This window comes from Orbicella faveolata, unplaced genomic scaffold, assembly GCF_042242905.1.
Source record: "Orbicella faveolata isolate gen_17 unplaced genomic scaffold, um_ofav_v1 contig_26, whole genome shotgun sequence".
Lineage (NCBI taxonomy): Eukaryota > Metazoa > Cnidaria > Anthozoa > Scleractinia > Merulinidae > Orbicella > Orbicella faveolata.
In genome coordinates, this window is record NW_028301554.1 from 16,040,501 (window position 1) to 16,065,039 (window position 24,539).

The 24,539-nt window shown below is 38.2% G+C and overlaps 1 protein-coding gene, 1 long non-coding RNA gene and 1 pseudogene across 3 annotated transcripts in view; 2 read left to right on the plus strand and 1 right to left on the minus strand.

Annotated features, from left to right (window-relative positions):
- Nucleotides 1-20,999, minus strand: part of LOC149108308 (poly [ADP-ribose] polymerase tankyrase-like) — a 32,423-nt pseudogene extending 11,424 nt beyond the window's left edge. The window contains exons 1-26 of the transcript XR_016209196.1: nucleotides 20,715-20,999; nucleotides 16,611-16,767; nucleotides 16,161-16,369; nucleotides 15,604-15,831; nucleotides 14,924-14,968; nucleotides 14,366-14,520; nucleotides 13,781-13,927; nucleotides 12,841-13,008; nucleotides 12,242-12,391; nucleotides 11,906-12,010; nucleotides 11,446-11,478; nucleotides 11,230-11,295; nucleotides 10,276-10,504; nucleotides 9,686-9,721; nucleotides 8,423-8,601; nucleotides 7,454-7,536; nucleotides 6,628-6,743; nucleotides 6,063-6,300; nucleotides 5,356-5,533; nucleotides 4,788-4,864; nucleotides 4,242-4,334; nucleotides 3,387-3,546; nucleotides 2,403-2,558; nucleotides 1,623-1,740; nucleotides 1,041-1,140; nucleotides 360-543 (exon numbers count right to left, since the gene is read on the minus strand). The product of XR_016209196.1 is annotated as a poly [ADP-ribose] polymerase tankyrase-like (transcript). The remainder of the gene's footprint in view (nucleotides 1-359; nucleotides 544-1,040; nucleotides 1,141-1,622; nucleotides 1,741-2,402; nucleotides 2,559-3,386; nucleotides 3,547-4,241; nucleotides 4,335-4,787; nucleotides 4,865-5,355; nucleotides 5,534-6,062; nucleotides 6,301-6,627; nucleotides 6,744-7,453; nucleotides 7,537-8,422; nucleotides 8,602-9,685; nucleotides 9,722-10,275; nucleotides 10,505-11,229; nucleotides 11,296-11,445; nucleotides 11,479-11,905; nucleotides 12,011-12,241; nucleotides 12,392-12,840; nucleotides 13,009-13,780; nucleotides 13,928-14,365; nucleotides 14,521-14,923; nucleotides 14,969-15,603; nucleotides 15,832-16,160; nucleotides 16,370-16,610; nucleotides 16,768-20,714) is intronic.
- LOC110064411 (uncharacterized) overlaps nucleotides 1-24,539 on the plus strand; it is a 237,601-nt gene that overhangs the window by 175,999 nt on the left and 37,063 nt on the right. The gene's annotated exons all lie outside the window — the stretch shown is intronic.
- Nucleotides 21,584-24,318, plus strand: LOC149108309 (uncharacterized). Its single transcript, XM_089296248.1, has 4 exons — nucleotides 21,584-21,723; nucleotides 22,449-22,802; nucleotides 23,921-24,025; nucleotides 24,189-24,318. The coding sequence occupies exons 2-4, from the start codon at nucleotides 22,513-22,515 to the stop codon at nucleotides 24,199-24,201; spliced, it is 408 nt and encodes a 135-aa protein (XP_089152374.1). The 5' UTR covers nucleotides 21,584-21,723; nucleotides 22,449-22,512; the 3' UTR covers nucleotides 24,202-24,318.

Sequence of the window (24,539 nt, forward strand, 5' to 3'; positions counted from 1 at the left end):
CTTCATTTACATGGTCACACTAGGGTTTCACTCACAGACTTAAAAACGTTAGAAACAACTTGTACAACATAACAAACAGCACTACATGAAAGTACAACTCAGCAGCTTTCACACAGTCGGTGACATGCAAGGGTTTCATTCCCAGACTAGGACTGGTAAACACGGCCGATGCTTGAATTATTCACTGAACTTTCACTTGCAAGCTCTTACACTCATCGACAAACCTAACTCTCAATATTAGGTCTGACAATGGTACATGAACATAAGTCGACATGACGCTATCTTACTTAATTTCGACTCCATCGCTGTGGAATAAGAATTGGATTATGGCATGGACCTGTTGCTGTATTGTCAATTACCTTTGGGAAATTGACTGATGCTCCATGTTTCAGCAGGTCCGTAACTACTTTCTCACTGTTTGACAACGCGGCCTCGATCAACGGAGTGGTGGTGTCATGGCTCCCGCTATCTCCTTTACTGTCTCGAACACTGTAACAAACGTCCAGTTTCTTTACGTGGCAGTTTGCCGGGCTTACGAAAAACCTTGTGATTGCAGGAAAAAAATTGTTACTTAATGTAAGCACTTCAAAAAATATACATATACCCATAAAAAACGCTGTAAGAAATTCACCTTGCCGAGTCAACCTACTACGCATGCGCATTACACAAACATATGGGACAAAGATTGCACTGCATAGCGTTGAATTACTTTAAATCCACAGTTTCTTCTACTTTTATGGGTAAAACTCTCCATAAAAATATAACTTGGACGAAATTCTTGTCTTAACCTGGAAATTGAATCTTGATTTCAAGTGTGTACCGAGCTATTGTAAACCACATGTATCTCTCCCACATCTTCCAAAATGGACTACTGTCCTGTTCAAAGTATTGTTCTTCAAGATCAGACGTTTACTGTTGAAGTTATTTTTTCAATTTTCAAAAATCATGAAAAAGATTGACCACCTGTTCCACACTTACGATGGATCCAAAAGAGCGCAACGATTTTTTATTGACCTCTTCATATTTTGAACAAAACTTACTCCACAAGGGTTATTATTCCACTTTCCGTCTTGGAAAACACTGCGGCAAACGGAGTGACTCCGTCGTTGTCAGCAATATCCAAGGATGATGGGGATTGTTCTGAAAGAAAACAAAGCAGCAAAGACAATGTAATTTCCATGGTCAGGCTATAGAGAGACCTGGTACGTTAAAATACGTAGCAATTTCAAAAGGGAAAGACATTGGCTGCGCAACAGAATTTGAACAAAGAATCTTTTGATGCACAGAAATGAACAGATCTTTGACATCACTTCAAAAGTCGTGCACATGGCATTATTTCCTCTCCCTCTTATGCCAGCAACCCAAATCTATCACAGATCAAATATACCTTGGATCATATCAACAAATGTTTTGTAGATGAATTATATACGTCTTACAGCCTTACTAACGTAACTTGGAGTCTGGAAAATAGAAATAACTAGTATCTCAAAACCTTGTGTGTCAGAGGGACACCGACCGTTTTCACCAAACGTGTTGAATAAGATGTTCTTTAATAAAATTCTCAATAGCGCACATACAAACAACAATTTCTTACAAAAGTAATATGTACTAAACGGTCATACCCCACAAAAACCTGCAGAAGGCCAAATTATGATTACAGGCAGCATAATGCAAGGGCGTGGCACCCTGTGAGTCAACAGCACCAGCAGGAACTCCCCTCTGAACCAGGTGATTGGCTATCTAAAGGTATGAATGAAAATTAGTTTTTCCGATGATGTATCAATAATTTCGTAAGGCTTCCTAACAAAATGAAATTTGCTTTGAGAGGCAGAACATTGCAGCAGAATTATTCTAGATTGAGTAAAAACATTTTACCTTAAATTTGTGTTTTGAAGTATGTTTACTAATACACATGTAACTCAATGCTATAAACATATACAAACTTTAATGACTGACAGAAAGATAATTGGGGGAGCAGGAATGGTGCAGTGGTGAGAGCGCTCGCCTCCCACCGATGTGTCCCGGGTTCAATTTCCGGACCCGGCGTTATATGTGGGTTGAGTTTGTTGCTGGTTCTCTACTCTGCTCCAAGAGGTTTTTCTCCGGGTACTCCGGTTTTCCCCACTCCTCAAAAACCAACATTTCCAAATTCCAATTCGATCCCGAATGCACGGGCATTTCTGAACGAGTTCTTGTGAACTCCTTGGTGCTCCGTGGGTAAAGAAATTACATATTTACATTTTTTTTTTTTTAAAAAAAAAAGCTTATTCCCAACTGTTTTGACGTCTCCAGCAATCATATTGACTGTCCAAATGTCCAAATGTGGTTGCACAATGGCTTATATTATAACAAGACTACCCTTAGAGTAACCTGGCTGAAGTCAAGTTCAATATAGCGCTTACCTTTTCAACCACTTGGGTCCACAGTTTTGCAGAGTGAATGGCTAACAAATGAAGCAAGTTACGTCCTTTCTTATCAAGTTTCTGAACCGATGCATCTTTTCTTTGTTTCCTTAGCAGTGTCCATGCAAGATCAAGCTTGTTCGATTCGAGTGTTGCCTGAAATCACAATCCTTCTTATTCAACTGAGCTATTCAGGCATCAAATTTAGCTTTTCGTGCATCTTTCACAAAAGAAAATCGAGCGTAGAAAATGTTTGTTTAATGACTTACATGTTTTACAAAATGATACTGCATAAGAAATGGAAATAAGGTCCTAATTATTATAAGAATCCTTCAGAAATTACATTAAACTCATCGCAAATAGATGAGCTTGGGAACTGGTGCCTTAAAGGTTAGCGGGGTGCCAAAGCCATAAGCCGCTAGGAGGTATCCATGGCAACCCTGGAAAGCAGGAACCACCCAATGAGCGTCCGCTAACCGGCACCGTCACACTGAAAGAAATTCAGTGGAATCTACTTACCTGAAGAATACTTACCCTGACCAAGAACAAAACGGGAGGGAGGAGAGGGTGCAAGAATCCGCAATGATTCGCGAGCAAAGCAGTGCAACTGATCCGCAACAATCAGCAGAATACACTACAACACTATTATGCAATGAACCATAAACCCCTGCAAAACCCCTGAAGGCCGCCCCACAGGTCACGTACTCCCAAACGCGGAAACCGCTGGCTGCATAAGCTCATATTTAACTTGCCTAAATGATATTAGCTGGATGGGCACACTAGCTAGTTGCATTAGCTCGAGTTTAACCTTGCCTAAATGATATTTAGCCACATGTAATTCAGAGAAGCTAGATGCTAATCGCTGATGAAATTTACTGAGAAACCCTTGAAATACAACATTGTTATTAACAACATTACAGTATTATTGTAATGGCTCTTTGGGAAAATAGGTAATCCACATGTAAAACGGTACGTTTACTTCACCTGTATAGCTTCAAGAAAGTCCAGTCCGGCTACCTCCAACATTAAATAAGCGATTCCCTGCCAGTTGTTATCAATCACCACGCGGAAGGCTGTTCTGATATCTGGCTTGGGCTCCTTCAAGTCGACAACATTCTTCCACACCCACCGATATTTCTTTTTCCTGTAGAAAGACATCATGAACTAGACTAAGCCAGATGCACCTGCAAGTGTACATACCTAATTTTTGAGAAACCTTACACGGTGAAAACACTTGGGACTGGACGCTGAAAAAGCTTATATATTTATAAATACTAAGAATAAGATCATCACAGTTTCGTTATCAGATAGTCAGCTAATTAAACAGTATTTAGCAACTCTTCTACAACTTTAACCTGCACAAAAACGATCGAACCTTAGTAAAGCCAAGGACCATCTCCAGTATATGAAAGAAAGCCAAAACGTTCAATAAAAAAAGCAGCATAGTGACTGGTTTTAAATTAGGAACAGCTATCGGTAGTTCACCTGGTGTGAACGTCTGATGGATGGAGAAGTGAGAGTATTGCGAAATAACAATCACACCTTGCCATCAGACTAACACTAGGAATCAAACTTTCCAAGTGACCTTTAAAGGAGCTCAATCACAGTTTCTTGAGTTCTTTTGGTCACGTATAAAATTACCTTGAAATTTAAGGAAACCTGAAAATAGAAGTTTACTAAGATAGAAAATCACCATAGAGATAATAATAAACCATAAAGGAACATGGATGGTTAAGGATGGAGAACATTAACACGGATTACAAACGACGAACTTGAAACATTCAGATGCGCAAACCGTTACTTAGCTCCATTAATGTTTATGATTGTTGAATGACTCACTGTTTTTCATATGTTTTCCAGTCCTCTGGTGTAAGGGGTCTTATAACTGGACAAGATGGTGGTGCATTACTCTGCATAAACATCATGGCACAACTAACGTACGGAAAACAGAACAGCTTTACAACAAAAGTAACGAATGAGTGCGAGAGGGCAACTTTTAGTGTCATCGATCGACTGCGGTTTTCTTAAGAATTGCTAAAATTAATGATGTTTTTGGTTTTGGTGTACTAATCTAGATCAAAATGGCTTTCAATGGGCCACACAGAAGCAAAACGTATAGAGAGAAGCAATTTAAGCCAAGTTTCAAGGATGCTATATCTGTTTTGGTGTGTTCTTGAAATAGCTTTTTCATGTAACACCACTTTGGCCAATGCAAAACGCTGTATCAGAACAACGAATCTCCTCTTCTTTAGAAAAACATTGAATGTACTCTTAACGGTATCCAACATTAGCTTCTGTTCTAAAACAGCAACAACAAGAACACAACTCTGAGGACGAAGCTCGAAATCATACATGCCTAGATTACTAAAATAGCAATAACAGTACCCATCATGACGCTCACGAAGAGCCAATGACAGTGGAGTGTTCCCGTCATTGTCTTTAATCTCAAGTGATCCCCCTTTCTGTGGAAAGAATGACAGGAATTGAATTTTTCTGCATCAATAGATATCATTAATAATACCACGGAAGACAATTTAGCCTTCTGTTATGTAATTCGTTAATTAATAGAAACTACAAATTCGCCTCTGTCAGGACCCTCCCCCGCCCCCCTCAAAATGACTTGCTGGAGATAAGTCAGTCCTCTCCTCCCCAAAGACAACAACTCTCTTCTTAATTAACCCTTAATAGCTTGGGGATGAGGGCCATAAAGGATTGTCGATGATTTCAAACTTGCTTACTTAAAAAATATCCACGCATTAATAACCAAATTCCTGAATTTTCCTTAAAACCCATTGGGAAACATTTTGGTGTTTCAATTCTTTGCTCATATTACTTAACGTAAAGGCGAATGACGTTAACTCCAACAAAATTATTGCGCTCAGATTTCAGGTAACTCTCCTAGCTGATGGATGAGAACAAAACTATCATCAAGGGTTATTAGATATTTCTGTACCTGAAGAAGATTGAGAGAACAAATTGTGGCACCCCTGAGAGCTGCCCTGTGGAGAGGTGTCTGTCCAAAGTTGTCCTGATGGTTGACCTGTGTCTTGGAATCTTTACCCTGCTCCGTTATTGCCTCACACAGCAGGCTGACAACAGATATCGGATCAGACATGCTGTAATCGGTGTGCCTGTGGGAAAATAAACAGCAAATACAGTTTATTGTGTGTTAAGGCATTTAAGTGTTTCTATGAAAATTTGCATGCTTATTTACTTCTGACAAAACAATGCCTCGACAATTCAAGGGGTTAACCCTGCGATGGACTAGCATCCTATCCAGGGGGAGTAGAATACTCCTGGTCACTTCCTGCTACAGAAACCGGGATAAGCTCACGTGGCTTGCAAGCATTTCAAGTAATACAGCATATCAAACATGAAAGGCCGTGTTTGACCACATTTCCAAAGACCGAGAAGAAAGTTGAAATACGACACGTATCGGAACACTTTTGACGAACTTGGAGGCGTTTGGTAATGAACCTGTCAAACACTGTCTTGAGTGTTTGATATATCTTCTCAACCTCAATAAACAGAAAACAGATCAGACATAGTGTAATCGGTGTGTCTGTGGGAAAAAGTACAGCAAATACAACTTAATGTGGTTTCAAAAGCTTGATGCTCGACACCTAGGTACAACAGGAGACTATTAACCAGCCAGCTCACCCACTGTTCATTTTCACAAATGCGTAGTGAAGAGGGATCCTGCTGTGCAAATCCAGTGCAACTGTGTTTGCTCCATATTTGATCAACAAATCCTCCACCTCGGTGATTGTCTCAAAGCCTCCTGTTGTATAATTTATGGAATAATGAAGAGGAGTCCGTTGCTTCTTATCTGCACTGTTCACATCAGCACCCCCGTCAAGTAATGCTGTGCAGAGCTTCAGAGGGGTAGAGTTGGTGTCTGGCACAGAAAATAAGAAGGCACAATCCAATGTTAACTTGACACTACAGACAAGGTACTAAAACTTTCCACTAAGGCAATTACAGTGTTGCTTGAAGTGCACCTAAACGAAAGCCAAAATGATTAAATTACTTGCAAAAAATTTGAGGTTGACTAGGGTCCTTTAAAGACTCCTGATATTTGAAAAATCACGGTAAAATGCTAAACTGAAGAGTGGGACATTGAAATGAAAAATGCAATCAAGTTTCTTGTTTTGTGGAGAGTTAAAGTTTGGCCTCCGTTGACCAAAATGACCAATTGTATAATAAGCAGCAAAGGGTACCATACCAATCTTGTTGGTGACTGCCCATGATAGCGCGGTGCGTCCGACGTTATCAGCAATATTAGGATCTGCCTTAGCATGTAACAAGTCTTGCAGGGTAGTGAGACATACATTGGCTGGCCTTCAAAACAAAACAAAAATGTCATCATAGCTTTACAGAAATCGTGCCTCTGCATTTGATTCAAAATTACGACAAAATTGAAACTAAACTTGCTTATAAGAAATGTCCATGTGAAGTGTATTCTGTGTAGGGTTTTTTCCCAATCACACTTTATCAGCTTTCCACCAAGTGCAAAACAATCTGTGAACATCATCAATCTCGAACTCAGAACAGGATTACTAAATACATTAGACCCCCATCAAAAGTGTTTTTATCAAACCTTTTTGCTTGCAATTAACTAAAAGCCAGAAAAACTGCCTAAGCACTGAGGGCCCGTCCACACTACGCTGGAGAAATTTGAAATCGGTGTTTTCACTCTCTATTTGAAAACGCAACAATCGCTGGTCATTTTGGATTTGTGTGTGAGGAAACTCCGACAAGGAAAACACATAATTATCGTCACGTCATCGTTTTCGAAAAGCTCCGTTTTTAAAAATGTTTTCCGTCCACACTAAAACGCAAAGCCAGCGTTTTCAAATTCCTCCAGTTTGAAGAGCGTTTTTGAAAAGCTCCGTTTTCGTGACAGATTAGCGTGGACAGTGGGCCTAACCGTAGAAATAAAGCTGCGTTCTCAAAATTCTCCAGTGTAGTGAGGATGGAGCGTCATACTCCAAATAAATCTGACCGGCACAGACTAATAATCAGCACAGCCATAAAATATTTTCTCGCACCTTGCAGCTAGAATCAGGGGTGTAGCTAATCCATCTTCCTTCTCATTCAAGGACCGGATATTTACATCTGCACCATTATCGATCTAAAGACCAAAATATCATTTATTACTACTTCAACGCACAGTTGTTTGAAGGGTGATCAACAGTAATGCAAATCTATAAAAGTTATGACCAAGACTTTTATTTCTGTCTTTTCAAAAGGGTTTTTCGGAGTGTTAGTTTGACATTGTGCAAAGTTTAAAATGTCAGGCAAGAGCAACTAAGAGGAGGGACTACTGAGAGCACATTAAACTGACTCTTAATCCTGGATTGGCAACTTATTCTAGTATTACTTGGGGTTCAGTATAAACAGTTTTTCTTTTTATAGGACTTAGTCATCGCTTAGGCCCAGTTCAGACGCCGAACTTTTCATGAGCCGAACCAAATACATTGAATTAAGTACATGAAAAGTTCGGCGTCTGAATCAGTTAAGAACAGCTATTTGAATTTGGAACGGCCCAGCCGTTCTTCCCGCCTAGCTCAGCCGGTAATTTCGGCTTTGGAACGGCTTTGATTCAGACGTCGAACTTTTCATGAGCCGAACCTAATGTCTAAATTATTATAACGTATTTTACAAGCAGTTTTTACTTTGCCTGAAAATCGCTAACATTTCGATGTGTTTTGGTTTAAACTAAATAAAGTTCGACGAATTAAGTTCGACGTCTGAATCAACAGGTGTACTTTTGATAATTTGGGTCGGTCCAAATTCGAATTAAGTTCGGCTCATGAAAAGTTCGGCGTCTGAACTGGGCCTTATTGTCTTTTGTTTACAGCAATGGTGGTTGCCAAACCGAAAAAAGAGAAAAAAAAAACACTGGCAATTGTCATCTTCTGTTTTTTTTTTTTTTTTTCATTATAAAAACGTTTTTCAATTTACTTTACCATAGACTAAAACATGGGTCATGAGATCCAAACAAGATAAAACTGTACCATAAGTTTAGCAGCTTTGGCATTTCTCCACTTGATTGCTAAATGAAGTGGTGTGCGGCCATGGCAGTCAAAGCAGTTGATAACAGACTGGTCATCTTTCACGTATCCCAGCATCAGCTCCAAAAATGGATAAAAATTCCAGCTTTCATAAACAAGAAAGTGAAGGCAAGAGAACAGTCCTGACAAAAAATAGAACCATCCTTTAGTCTGTTACTTTGACGAGTTTCAATAGCAACTATGATTACCTTGGTAACTTAGTGACTTAGTGGTACTCACCGTCCTACTCTTTGCATCATTGACTTCGTTGAATTTTGAGAAAAAAAAAATTTTTAATTCAGCACAATGCTTGATTACTACATGAATATGAACCGTTTCACAATTCCTGGCACAGCTCGCCAAAGCTGAGCTGGAATTCCGGTGTAGCGGGGCAATACACTGTAGTATCTTAGTACTTTAGAACTTTAACACCTCTAATTTTACCTTTTGTAGTCTATCAAAACATTTATTGACGAAAACATTTACATGTTTCACGGCAATTTTGCTGCGCCCTCGGTGAAAACGATGCAAAAATAACGGTCGAGTTGATATATTAGTGATATTGTTGAGTGGGGGCAAATTGCAAGAATTTACTTTGTGGCGATTTTTTTCAAAGAAACAACAAAAGAATGAGGACAAAATCAGTTAGAGTTTTTTACATTTGACAACACAACTTCTGCATGCTCAACATATATTAGCAATAAGTTGCAGTGCACTTATATAGGAGGTTTCAACAAACCCAGGCCATCATACATGTAATTCGGTTTTCACCGATGAAAATGCATCGTTCCGGTTATCATTTTTCGAAGTCATGCTTATAATGGTGCCCCTTCAAAGACGACATTTGGGAGCTTAAGCAAAGTGACGACGTCCGGCGAACCCGAGGACAACACCTAGCAAAAAAATGAAGTCATGTTTTCCCCTCGAATTTGGTAACTGTCTAGAACTGTTCAGTGCGACTATTAGGCTCAGAACTTACTCAAACTTAAAGTGAAATGTCAGCTGAGCGTTCAGTTCCAATTGAAAACAAGAAAAATTGACCGTTATCCAAAACATGCAGAACTTGGTCATTTCACCTTGCTGTATTGCAGAGGACGTTTAAGAAATATTCAATGATTTATAACGCACGTGCATAGCCACTGTTTTACTTATTAAACGTTTAGTTTGGTGACGTCCTAGTTGGTGTCGCCGTCACGGTTTGTTTAAGCTGCTAATTTTTTTACCAACCTGTGACCCCATAATCATTTTCTGCGTCACTTGTTTCTGTGAAGAGAGAAAATTAGAAAAAAGTCAAATGCCACATTCCACAAAAGAAGGAAAATTCGGTCGTAGTGGATGATATTTGAGCAATATCTGTACGTCTCAAAAATGGTTAGAGATTGCTCAGTGAAAAATTTGAGCGAGTCATACAACTCTTCACAGGTGTGCAAACAGTTTTAACGAGACCTCCTACGGACGGGACGGAACGGAACTAGCTTTGAAAGATCAACCAAGATGAAGTTTGGAAGCAGGCTTGGTTTGGAACTAAGTATGTATATTAATAACTGCAAATTAGTTCACTAAAGGTAGTTTACAAGTTAATGGTAGTTACATTATACAAATCCTACAGTTTTTATCCACAGCAAAAGCACTTATGGTGATAAGATTAAGTCACTGATCAGTAAAACTTCACTTTGGTACATTTTTTGCACTCTGTGCAACACTTTTGGTTAGCAGTAAATGACTTGTTGGAAGAAAAGCAAATTGTTTTAATCATTTCTTATCATCCCTTTTATGCTTAAAAATGCTGTGGTAACATTACAGGTTGTTCTGTATACCATTTGAAATTTCCTCTTCAGCATCTTCTACGTCACCGTCATCTTCATCTTCATCGTCATCGTCACCATCATCATCGTCGTCATCATCGTCGTCATCATCGTCATCATCATCATCGTCGTCATCACTGCCGCCATTCCACATACCACGTTTCTGACGTTTATGGATGGTCAGTGTTTCCTTACCGTTCTCCTTCTTTAAGCCAAAAGTTTCAGGACTTCTCAACAACACCTAATGAAATGAACACAAATTCGAAAGCCTCCATAAGCAATGAAGTAACATCAATTACTGCATATACTGTTACACCGTTACGCCGTTACACAGAGTTGGCATTATTTATAGATGAACAAGAGTGCCCTTGAGTTAACTGTAAACCTGCAACCTTTGAAATTTTTATTAATGACCTTTCCGCCAATACTAACTTCAACAAAAACTAGAGGACCTTAACCCAGTATCAACGTCTTTCGTCAACTCAAGATTGTAGCTAGTTTGCAGTAACGTTTCTAGGGTTCGTTTAGAAGTTTTGGAAGTTTCACATCTCATGTGTAGCACTTTTAAACTTCGGTAACAGAACGCTTATCCCTGAGGCGTTTATGATTGCTTGTTCAACATTAAGTTACAACAATGCACACTACACTGATCTCTGCAGTGCTGGACATGTCATCAGATAGTGTGGAATTTGTTAACTCAAGCGTCAAGTCTTTCTTGTAGGAATTGAAAATGGCTGAGCTTATAGAGAGAGCCACCTGAATGAAATGAATGCCGTACTTTACACACAAAAAAAACACATTTGCTTTGTTTTACTCCGTCAGTGAGCCTCAAAAAGTGTACTCTACATGTAATGGCACGAGTTACCATGTACACCTTGTATCCCAAGCAAATGTTTGCAGGAATGGACAGCTATAAGGTTAACCAACAAATGACAGAGAGAATCGTCCACAATCATGATCACATACATTTGGGCTTTTGTTGATTTTCCCAACTCTTGCTTTTACACTGCAGCCAAACTTGTCAATCAAAGCCTGTGATAAAAACAAAATGCAATGTCATACGCCTAATCTCCAGAATGTGAAGAAGTCTTGAGTGTTGTAAGTCAATCATATTTTATTATCTATCAAAGTACAGATAGGAATCACAGGCATGCATAGTTTAAATAGGAAATTGTGGTTTACCTTGACAAATTCCTTGGCAAATTCAGTTATTTCCTAAAATCCAGAAACACAGTGTTTATTTAACCAGGAACTTATAACCTATTTTCAACTTTTCAAACCTTAAAATGTTTGTTTTCTAAATGCATCTGTATACTGCAAAACACTTAAATGATGACCTGCTGTTATTTCTCAAGCTTTCAGTTATTAGCAGATGAAATACTCCATTTAACCTCATTAGAGAGGTGAACAATGGAACAATATGTAATTCACAACTGATTGAACATGGAACACAGCAAGTTGCAAAAAACACAATGAGAGGATTGTTAGCAAACAGTTACGTTGAGGTAACAGAGATCTCAGACATAATTAAAGGCAAGAAAACATCCATCATATGATAACAGACTTTGCTTACCCGCTCCCTCGTTATAGTGACACTAACATAAAGTACATTTAACTAACCCTACAAATGAAATAACCTCACCTTGTTGGGAGGCAATGAAGCAATTGTCTCACAGGCTTGAAAAAGAGGTGTAAAGCCATTGTTGTCAACCAAATTGGCCATGTCCTGGAGATTTTCTGGGCTGGTCTAACATGTAACAAGGCAAAGATGTGCAGTTAACAATTATAATGGAGCACACAATTTTAGGTCAGATTTTCAAACTGAAAAGGAAGAAATTGTTTTCCCTGCATGATAGAAATATCTAAAGTAACCGATTTCCAGACTTGGTTCAGTCTCTGAATTCTGGCCAACATTTTCTGAAGTAATAATTATGATAGAGCCAAAGGGTGCTGGTTTAAATTGATTCGTCATTCATACCTTCTTTAGAACAATCTTCATGTACTTTCTAAGGTCATGCTCAGTACACCCAGTAGCTAACATGTGAAGGAGGTTTCTTCCACTCCTCGCGAGACCTATGCTGGGATCTGCATCGTGATCAAGAAGCATAGAAAATTGGTCCATATTTCCCTGTGAACAGAGCAAACTAATATTCAATTGAGCTTGCTTCATGACAAAGCAATTATAATGATTCTTGGAAGCATAAAAAGGTTGTTTGACATCACAAGAACCAGTCAAGCACTAGATCTACAGTTACATAAGGAAAATGCGAACCATTAAATTATGCCTTATGAAATCTCCTGCTGGATAACTAGCCCTGTAGTGATAATTGGATCCTTGGGGTAAAGAAATCCATGCTAGCACTTAGAGACATGACTTCTAGACCAAATGAACATGCATTCCTCTATCTGAGATACATGTATTTTGCTATCACTGGGCATCAACTAGTTTTCATTTATCAGATAATTTATACCCAGTGCATTCATAGTATTCCCATATACATGTACTGTTCAGTTATTCCTGCACATACATCATTGACGTTTCTCCATGTTAGTTATAAAGACATTACATTTATCTACCTTTGAAAGTGCAAGCATAAGAGGCGTGAGGCCATCTGATCTAACACAATTTATTTCTGCTCCTCCAGCAATCAATCTCTCCATCATTTCATTGCTTGCTCTCATGACCAAAGACTTAAAGTGCTTCTGTTGCTGTTCACACTGCTCAGTTTGGTTCCCAGATAACACCTGGATTAGATTATAAATCAAAGTTTGATTAATATGGTAAGAGTAAAAATCCAACCCTTAACCTAAACCAGTCCCATCTACATGTTCCTGGTTTAATGTTCCTGGTTTAATAAATTTTGTTCAAATACTGGTAATCAACACAAAACAACAAACTCATATCAATCGTCCTGCCCTTGTTTCTGAAAAGGTTTCACATATCTGAATATCAATGTAGTTATCATTATCCTCCCGTGTAGTTCTGTGCCCTTACTACAGGGTCAAAGGATAGATAAGACTATCTGTCAGATAAATCCAGTGGGTGCATGTTGGTAAAACAACCTGCATTGTCCTCTACTTTTAATTAACTGGGGCCAGGGAAGTTAATCCACGAAATTCCTGGGATTTAATTTCTGGTGATCAACACAAAATCACAATCTTTGTAACATCAGCTTCTTGCAAAAACAAATCTGCAAACCTTGTACACACATTAACACATGCTCTATCTACCCAAGGAAAGTGGGCATCATTAGCATGGCCTAGCTAGATGACAGCCCTAAGAACCCAGTGGGGGATCTAGGAGAGGAGCCTGGGGACCCCACCCCCCCCCCCAACCCCCTTATTTGGGTTAAAAAAGTAATCATAGAAGGGAGAGAAGCCTGCAGGGCAAACAAACCCACCCCCCCCCCCCCCTACCTTTAGCCCAAGGACAGGATCTGCAACTGGAACCCTGATGTACCTACAAACATGCTGGATTTGTACTAAACTGCAGATTCTGTACAAAGAAATCACTTACAACTTGAGCATCTGGGTAAAGATTAGATAGGTCCAGTTCATCAGCCTTTCCTGCTTGCAAATGCAACACTTGAGAGCCATCCTTATCTTTCCCCACTGAGCCCTTGGCTCCACATTCCAAAAGTGTTCCAATCAGAGGAAAATTGTTCTTAAAATAATGATGTGAGGATATTGTTAGGATTAAGGTAAAGTGAAGATGCAACTGGCATATACATGTATGTCGTTCATTTTAATATTCAATCTAGAGAACAGAAACAATGATGAATCTTCACTATTATTCTTGGCATGGAAACAAATCCCTATTAATTAACCACAGGAAGCATAGAGGAAAGAGTCGGTACAAAAGTTTGAAAGTACCAGGACATCTAAGGTATGTGTAATAACAGTCTGTAACTGTCCATTTTAAGACCAATTAACAGAAAGTATCATCTGAATTGACCACTAAAATTTCTGAATTACAGTAAAAGCGATGACAAAGACATTGTCAATTTATGATACAATGTGCATCATCACTAAAAAGGTTCACCATTACTGGTTACCAGTGGGCAACCTTGACAATTGGGATGACATTATTGAAGAAACTCACCTGTAAAATGGCGACCATAATGGGTGTATGACCTTCTTTGTTGATGACATCCCCACATCTGCCCCAGCTGATATGAAGAATCTAGCCAGTTGACATGACACCTCAGCCAGTGGCATCATCAGTATTGGAGGTGGAGTATAAGACAAGCTCGCACTCTATGAAAATGGAAGCAAGCAATTTGTTTGCAAATGAAGAACATCTCAATGCTACCGCAAGGGGGTCAATTTTTCTTTGAACTCTGGGTGGCTTGTGGGAAACACTTCTTGCTACGTTACCACATGCTGGTCATCCTTTAAACGTAGATGAAATAAACTCTATGCACTATTGTGAAGTGCATTGTTTCAACAACATTTCCAAACCAATGATTCTAAATTTACTTATTTTAACTAAGTTTTTTTTTTTTTTTTTTTACTTTTATTCATTTCTGTCGATGATGTTTTTTTTGTTAATGGAAATGTGGCTACGTGTAGGTGTCTAATCAAAATGTCTTTCAACAGGAAAAACAAGTCCAAAAAAGATGGTTCTCAAAAAATCTGAAACATTGAACAGAAGACTTACCTGTGATTGTCTTTCAAAAATAGAGTTCGCAGCCAGGTAATGAAGCTGCAAACAACAAACATAAATAAATCCCCAAAATGCAGAAAATGGGTAACTTGATGACCACATGGGAATCCCCCTGCACCATAAACTATACATGACCAGGAAATTTGCCATACTTAACCTCTATCCCAATGCAACTATACTCTCTTGGCCTGAGTAATGCACCCTTAAAACTCAATAAGTTCAACCTTTCCACATCCAGGAGTAAACCAAGTATAAATTAAAAACAAGAAACTGCATAGCTGGTAACTTATACAGGTGTCCTGCAACAATAGACTAAGAGGACTAAACGTTTGGAAGGTTACAGAATATGTCCAATAAAATGGCAGAGTATGTAATTTTAGACAACATCAGTGAGAATGACAGGTATACTTTGCATACCGTTAAGTTTGCCTATCAAAGAAAATTAGGGTATCATTTCCCACAACTGAGAACAATTTTGTAGGAAAAATCATGCTAACAATATGCCTTGCATTTTTTAACTTGTGATTAAAGCCAAAAGTAAAGTATTCCAACTCTATCCAGTCTTTATCTCAATGGCACTGATACAAAAAATCAGTTCAAAGTATCTCATTTTGGAAAAGAGTTCTTTAAATCTCTTAAGCACTTAGCACTTTCACAACAAACTTGTAACCTACTGGTGTCCATTGCTCAATGTCAGCTTTGTTGACGTCTACACCTTTCTTGGCCACAAGAAAGGTCACCTTCCGCAGCAACACCTCATTAAGAGTTGAACAGCGGAGTTTTTGACAGAGCAAAGTGCGTCCACAGTCATCAGGAAAGTTGACATCAACATTTTCTAGACTTAATAGATAATCAGCACAAGGCATCTGGTCTTTCATGAGAGCAATGGCTAGTGGAGTGACCTGAAAAATCAGTGATTCAAAACTGATTGGTACCGAACATCTAAATGAGTGGCACAAAGCTGCATGAATAAAACTTAATTATATCCCATGCACAGAAAATTGTACTACTCAAAGGTTTGACAAGTGTTATGTTTTCATTTTCCTGACAAAAAATGTTTGACATTGCGGCATTGTACTGTCTATCATAGATGTTGTTCATTACATTAGTTCACAAGTAGCGGTAGCGATGTATCAGTGCATTTTCTGAAAAATAGCTCTCAGTTACTTTCAGCAGCCACTCAGTTCTTACATTAGTTCTGCGAAACTAGATTCAAGACCACTATACTTGCCTTCCATTGGTTAGCAGCATTTGGATCTGCTCCAGCTTTTATGAGCATTTTCAAGCAATGCAGCCAGCCATATGCTGCAGCATAGTGAACTGGAGTGTTACCAGACGTGTCTGCAGCACATGGATCAACACCGATCCTGAGAAGGTATGCTGCAACTGGTGAGTGGCCATTCTTCACTGCATAAATCAAGGCTGTCTTGTTCCATTTACCTATGATGGATAAATAATACAGTAATAAATGGCACCAGGAGTACCGGTAAGTTAAAAATTGCAATAAAATGGAAATACATATTCTGGATCAGACCTGATTGTCTCAAAGGTTCACTGGTACCTCAGACTACATGTATGTAGGAAGTGCATAGCTTGATACAAAATTGATATCATTAATATTATCACATCTAGATACAGCCACAGTTTCTTAATTAAACACCATGTGCTTGTTATGATCTACCTTTCTTGTCAGGTGAAGCCTTGAGTTCAACAAGTGCTTTAACAGCATCCAGATGCCCTTTAACAGCTGCCAGTATCAAGGCTGAAACATTTCCTCTGAAGGAGCCAGTCTGAAGATTTACGTTAGCACCAGCTGCAACTAGCAACTTAATGGTGCTCTGTTTAAACAAAAGGAAAACAATCTTTGACATCCTCTGAAATTCAACTTCATAAAAAGCTTTGTAGCCAACCAAAACTGAAAATGATTGTTAAAATGTCCATGTACATTAGATTATACTTCTGATATTATTATGGAACATGTACAACTCAGTTAAAAGAGAAAAAAGTCTCACTGAAACCTAAAATCCAGTTTTTGTAGCATGAAACAACTTGGCATACAATTTTGTCTGAACGTGGTCCTGTTGACTAGTCCATCACAATACATGTGTATTGACTAGGTTACCCCAATAGGCCTACCCTGGCACCTTAAGTTGCTGTAACTTAAGGCGACTTTGGGCAATTTAAGGCGACTTTAGGCGACTTAAGCAAAATTGGCAGAAAAATCATTGCAACTTTAGGCGATTTAGGGCGATTTTAGGTGACTTAAGGCGACTGAAGGTGACTTAAGGCGATTTAAGGCGACTTGAGAATACTTTATTTCACTTGAGTAAAATAAATTTAAACTTAGCAACAGTCTCTCCATATATCTCTTGCAATAAACCAACACTGTACCAATACTGGTACATAATTAAGTCACCACAGTCTCAAATATCCAATGCCAGGTTGTTCAAGGCCTGATTAAACTAACCCAGGATTAGAGAGAATTTTAATTACTTTCATTTTTGTAACTTTTTGTTCCAGTTTTCTGTTTATGTTGTTTGTCTTTCAGTTTTGAGTTTGATTCATTTTAAAACTACACCACTGTAAGCAGTGAAAGATATTTCTATACAAAAAAAATATATTACCTGGGTTAGCGCTAACCGTCTTTTGAACAACCCGGGCCAGATTTCAAACCATTGAAAAAAAATACTATTAAGGAAAGAATTACCACAACACTGAACAGTTACTACTACAGTATAACAATAATAATAACAATAAACACCAGCAAGGTAGCATGAATATTAGTGAAGATATCACAATAAAAAAATGAAACAAAACTAATAAAAATATATTCACAGCGACAAAAATTCTGAATTTAAGATATCTTGATTTAATTTGAAATGTTTCTATATTTTCCATAAATCATTCAAACAAAAGGGAAACAAAAATTAATTTAGCTCATTTACATGCCTTTAATTTACAATGTTTCCCGAATTATAAATTGGTTATCTTGGTAGACTTATGTGCCATTTTGGCATCTCCACTGTCAATTTCAGTCCTTTTCAGGGACCCAATCGATTTGATGCTCTCCTGCCTCAGTCAGGCAAAATATTCCAATACCATAATGAGTACCGCATGCTAAGTTCCTTCGTAAGAACACGTCCTGTCGAATTTCACAAACTACTTGTCAAGCTCCAGAAAACTTTGATGACCCTGGCAGTTTATACAGCGAATCGAATCTTTGTTTGTTGATCAGACCATAAGGAAATACACCTTCCAAACTTTCTCTAGTTTCCACCTGACACATTACAAATGCCCCGCACGACATTTTCACAACGAAATACTAGAAATTGAGACATCGATACCAGACACACTGGTCTCCGCCATTTTGATTCTCCCAGTAACCCTTGCGCCGCTAACTGGCTTCCATGCTCCGAAGAGATGAGACATCTGTGCCACAAAAATTCGAGTTCTCTTGCTAAGTGTTCGGGTGATTTCAAATCTCCCGATAACAAATTACTGTATTAAAATTTCGGAGAGTTTTAGTTTGGGGATTTGTTTTCTGTCTTGTTTTTTGTAAACGCCTGTCGGAATAATCATACTCACGTGAGCGCGAGTAGCTCACGTGAACCCGCGTACATTTTAATCACGGGACCAAACTAAGTCACATGTCCAAACAGTCGCCTGCTGGCCATGTTTACTCAGATTTGATCACAGATAATTTTCTGTACCTTAGCTTTCGATAGTAACAGTAGTGCAGTCCACGTAAAGTGTATAAGATGATGTGAATACCTGGCTTCATCAAATGTACGAAAAGGATAGATAAACATCATGCTGCAAGTTGGTTCGTCCAGTTACCAAATTCAAACGTTTACAGTTGGTCGAATGTGGAAGCAAAATGCAAATAATGATTTTTGCTGGAGAAATGGCCCACTTTTGTCACTCTTTTACACTTGGTAAGCAAAGTATTTAAAGTGTAGACTCAGTTCTGTTCAATTGACTTTGGATGACCATATTTTTACTGCTCAGTGTAAAAGTGACCAGAAAGAATTGAGCCTTAACCCAGAAATATCTTTCTGTTTTTTCTTTTCATCTTGATGATCTGGAACACCTCTCACTGTTGTTGTTTATTAATTATACACTGTAGGTCTTTGGAAGATTTGTTTCAGTAATATCGTACAAAAATTAATGAGCTTAAATGAAATTATTGCACTATAATCATTTGTTATATCTTTCCATATTTAATATATTTCCTGATGATATATAACACAGAGTGTCATCTCTTTTATTAACTCTTTTACAATGAAATACAAGAAAAAAATTAATAGAAATAAATAGCCATCTGTGAGAGAGTATACATCAGATTGTCATTCCTATTTAAGTATTGTCCACATGTAGAATTATTCCTGCTAACATAAGGGCTAGAGAGGTGCAAGACTATAATAATATTAGGCTTATTATGTATAAGGGAGCCACGGCTTTGAGGCATAATACAGCAATTGAACTAAGCCAAACAATGGCATATAAAACATGCAAAACAGTCAAAAGGACTTGCACGTAAACAGCTACATTTGAATCATGTGGTGCCAGAACAACCAAAGGAGGAATAAACCTATACATCGAGCAAGAGAAACATAAGCTCAATCAGATAGCTGCAAGAAACATAAGAATGTCACTAGACAAACGTATAGCTTTCTCAAAGTAAAGCTACGGTGTCTCCAAAGCAAAGCATACAAGAACGAATATGATATCCGTGATAAGGATCTACCTACTGTGCTTGCAAACAGTTCTAATCACAGCTGGGCCTGGCGTCATATATATAATATAGAATGCAAGTAAGCGACATGTTCATGGTAAATTTCATATTTTGTCCCTCAAAAGCAAATTCATGGAGACTTAAAAATATATCTTGCAATAGAAATGAGCCTAAACAATGCATAAACACATGGCAAATTACAGAGGTGTCAAACTCAACAAGTCGACATTCAGATAACAGCGGTAACCATTCAGACCTATGACCTATATAAATTTGCCATAGCACTATCTAACGGCTCAACTCCACTTAAAATTCCTCCTTATTACACAACATGAAGTGCCCTTCATGAACACGAGTGAAGCGACAAGAAAGGTCGAGTGACCGAACAGAGAACAGCAAATGTACAAATGTCACGAACCGTAGAAAGTCGTGTAGGCTAGTCAACCCTATTTTACAGGACAAGGGCAATATTCAGGTTCAACCCCATCCTCCGCAGTATCTTTACTGTGATACTTGCACTTATTGTTATAAGCCACCTGATAAAAGTGTGACCTTCATTTGGTATAAGCTACAACAGCATGTACATGTCATGATACTGTCACATTCCAGAAATTGAGTTTAAAATTCTTGAGCATAGTTTTGGTTTGATATGAAGGTGTTTAAATTTACCTGTCGACTACAACATCAGTAGACCTAATTTTCACAGGTAGTATACGTGGTACAAAGTTGTATTGCGGATGGTAGAATTTTCAGCTGGCTTGTTATATGTACATGTACATGTACACGTACATGTAATTCATTATGTTGTGATTTGAATTTTGCTTAGTGTGCTTTTACTAATTGTGTTTTTGATTAAGCTGAACTCATGTTTTGTTTGCCATGAACAATGCATCACATATTAAAGAGATTTTGGTTATATGAATAACAAAGTAAGCATGTGTCGTGGAAAACACGTGTACACATTAGAGAAAATGTGTACTAGGTAGATGCCCTTCACACTGTACCTGCCACTGGCAAGTGTACATAGCCAACAACAACACCAGTGCCTACCAGGTGTCCGTGTTTAGCAGCATGGTATATTGCTGCCTTAGTGTGCATATTCTTAACATCGATGGCAACTCTTGGTTTCTTAATGACTTCTTCATGATCATCCTCCATATCATCGATATTCTGATCTTCCATTGCTAAAAGTTCTTTCAAATTCTCATCTCGTCCATGTTTACAAGCAATCATAAGAGGTGTGAAACCTTTTGGTCCAGGGTCATTTGGGTCGGAAATTCTCCAAAATTTTTTTTTCAATTGTTTCATTTCATGATTGGAATTACAATCAGCCATCCTGGTGAAGTAGCTTTAAAGCTGAAAAATTCTGTTTCACTTGCTAATATTAAATGTTTGGAAGCAGTAACTTCATTTATAAATACTCATTCCACTTTTATGTGTAGTACAGAAATACGGTCAGGATCTTGGAATGTTAAGATGTTTGTGGATATGATCTGGATATGATCAAGCCTACTTAAGCACCCTTGTTCAATGTCTGATTTCCTTTCCTTTCCTTTCCTTTCACAGAAATAGAACGAAAAGACTTCTACGGTACGTGCAGTACTGATTACTTCTTGTTTCGTACATTGAGGAAAGTTTTGACAACCCTTGAAGTTTAAAAATTTTATTCATAATTAAAAAACAAATTTCAGGAAAGGCTTTTGAAGACAACATGACAGTACCATTGGATACATCAATAATTTTCCTAATGTTAATTTAATTTAATTTATACCCAAAATTAATCCATGATAACTTGGACACTGATTCTTCTCTCTTAGATCGCTACCTGGAATACTTCATGACACCTTATTTCATCTTTGTTTGTGACACATTCAGCTACCTAGCCCTGCTTGGTCTTCATTTGTTCATGTGCCTCGGTCCTTCCACAACTACCTTCAGTGGGGTTGAGTGGGCGATTAAAGGGCGGGAAAACAAGTGCAAGCGAGTAATGATTGGTTTTGGTTTTACTTCTGATTGGATGAAAAATTGGTGCAGGTTTTTAAGCCAATCGCGAAGAGTAGTAAGTGCAAAACCAATTAATTTTCGACACTCAAATGAAAACCTCTCTAGTGGTTGTAGTGAAAACGACGACCTCAGAATTACAACAAAACGTCATTGTGAACTTTAACTTTGTAGCCGCGATTTGTACTACTCCATGTGACTTTGCTTGTTAATTTGTTTAATTTTTTTTTTTACAGTAGCAACTGAAAATAAGCCAAAAATACATCTTCATTTTTCTGTCCATAAAGTAATTCCCAGCTATTTAAGGAAAATAAAATAGCATGTTCACTGTCTGCTTATACCTTCTTATATAAAACTGCTGAACAAAGTCTTAATTGCACCCTCATCAAAACCGAAGGCCAGCATTCTTAAGACCTCAAATGCCAAAAGAAACTAGTCTCAATATTTTCACTCACTGTTTATCTTTTACATCTCCAAACTTGGCATTCAGATAAGGTCTAGTTTACTGTAGCAACACATAACGACATAAGAAGGACGTTATGTCGTTGTGTCGTTATGTTTGCAGTGTGAACATCCTGACATAATGACATAATAGCAACATAACAGCATGAACATAATGAATAAAGGAAAAAAAACTGATCTTTTCATTACCGACATAAGTGATTATGACATTATGCCGCTTATCTCATTATGTCGCTATTGTGAACAAGGCCATTATAAGCAGTTTACGCTGAAGACAGTAATCAGTGAAATTAGCTAACAGACACTATTATTTCTTTTCAGCCATTGCTGGAAAATCCTGGACACTACCAACATTGTGATTTACCTGGCTACATTTACACTGAGAATGGTCATGTGGGCTTTATCTGGTGCAGTTGTCAACAATCGAGTCCTGGTCATTACTGGCTACTTGCATGGACTCAATACCATGTTACTCACGCTCAGGGCATTTGGACACATGATGGAGACGACAAAAAGAATCAGTGCCATTCAGATTGCTTTGTTCCACATAACTGGAGATGTGGTCACTATCTTTTGGCAGTTTTTGGCAACCATTTTAGCCTTTTCCCTGGCTGCAACCAAAGTTTATATGGCTGAAAAATCGTATGTTATCGAAAATGGCATTGGAAGAGATCTGTAAGTAAAACTGCTTTTAGCAATTAATTTTACTAAAGCTATTTTGATGTTTTAGTGCAGGCTGGGTTCTTGCATAACCGTACACTAAAGCACTGATGTTGAATTCATTTGAAAATACTTTTTCTTTGTGCCGTCAGTGAAACTAGTACCTTTAAATGTGTATGCCATCTCAATGTCACTGCCTAAAATTGTCAATATGTTGTGTTATTTCAGAGCATGCAGCACTACCAGAATACACTGGTATGATTAAGATGACTCCTGAATAATTTATGTCTAACCTTGTAAACTGCTTTCTTAATTATTTTATTTGTTTGATGTGGTTAGTGCCATTGAAAGGAGCCACGTCACGGTTTGCGTAGTCTCCTCTGCAGCCGTTATTAGGGTCGTCATGCAACGCTTCTCAAGCATTGCGGGACAACCCTAATAACGGCTGCGGAGGAGACTACGGTTTGCGCATCTTGAAAAAGTTTAGCCAGCTGCCCAAATTTTTCGAGTTTAGTCGTCGTTTGTAATCCGTGTCAATATTCTCCATTCTTAACCATTCTGGTTTCTTTATGGTTTATTATCTCTTTGGTGCGTTTCTATCTTAGTAAGCTATTATTTTCATTTTTCCTTTAATTTAAAGGCAATTTTGTACGTTGCCAAAATAACTCATAATGCTGTGACTGAGTAAGCTGTTGGAAGTTTTCCTGTCACCATTGACTGTAGACATGATGAGCATCTCTGTGATAGATGGATAAATGGCGTTGATGATGCAGCTGGATTTTAAGGGATGCCTTTGCACGCTCGTTAGCATTTTGAAATTGCAATGAAAACTAAAAAGTAGCAGAACTCCATAGAACTGCACAAAATTGAATATGAAGGTTAGCCAGCTGTGATTTCTAAAACGCTGATGGGCTTTTCAGTTATTTATGTAATGTGTACGTTTTATGTGATACCATTTTTCACATGCTTTGTGTTGGCAACCTGTATTTGCTTTGTATTTGATTGGTTCACTGGATTGCCTCTTTACAATGTGACTGGCTAGAGTGATAATTTTGATTTTGGTTTTATGACACTCAATTGAAATCTGCCCTGTCAACTGAGCTATAACTGCAATAATTTCTTCATTTCGACAGTTGGTGGTCGATGCTCAAACACTTCTTATGGTCCTTGCTGGGGATAGCAGATCGGGGTCCTCTCGATTCAGTTGATAGTCCTTCGGTCATTCTAGCTTATTTCCTGTATGGTGTGTTTTTGATTATGGCCATTATTCTTCTGATCAACATGATGATTGCTCTTTTATCAAACACATATCAGCAAGTACTGCTAAGTTCTTATTTTCCTATCGTTGTCTATTGATGGATTTTTGGTTCAACTTGAGGGACTATTTGCGCTTATTTTCAGGACCATTCTTTGATGGAGTGGTCATACAAGAAAGCAATCACTACCCAAGTTTACAGTGCTTACGATCCCATACCTGTACCTTTCAACCTGATATCCAATTGCGTCACGCTACTGTGGTGTTTGAGAAACTGTACAAGATCAAATATTCCAACGAATAAACAGCGGGTAAGTGGGGGCATCTATTCAATAACAACAGCAGCTCGTTTTGAACGCTCTCGGTAACTGTTATGAAAAGGTAGTGCAAAACCAATAACAGTACTCATTCATCATGTGATTAACACCGCGTTTCTTTCCAATCATTTTAAGTTGAGTAACTAACCTAAACGTGTACGAAGTCACAGTTTTGCCTAA

Bases quoted from the DNA above. Each gene is read 5' to 3' on its own strand.
- LOC149108309 (XM_089296248.1), top strand. From the start codon at position 22,513: ATGGTCATGTGGGCTTTATCTGGTGCAGTTGTCAACAATCGAGTCCTG. The intron at 22,803-23,920 runs GTAAGTAAAACT...TCATTTCGACAG, and splicing joins AATGGCATTGGAAGAGATCT to TTGGTGGTCGATGCTCAAAC.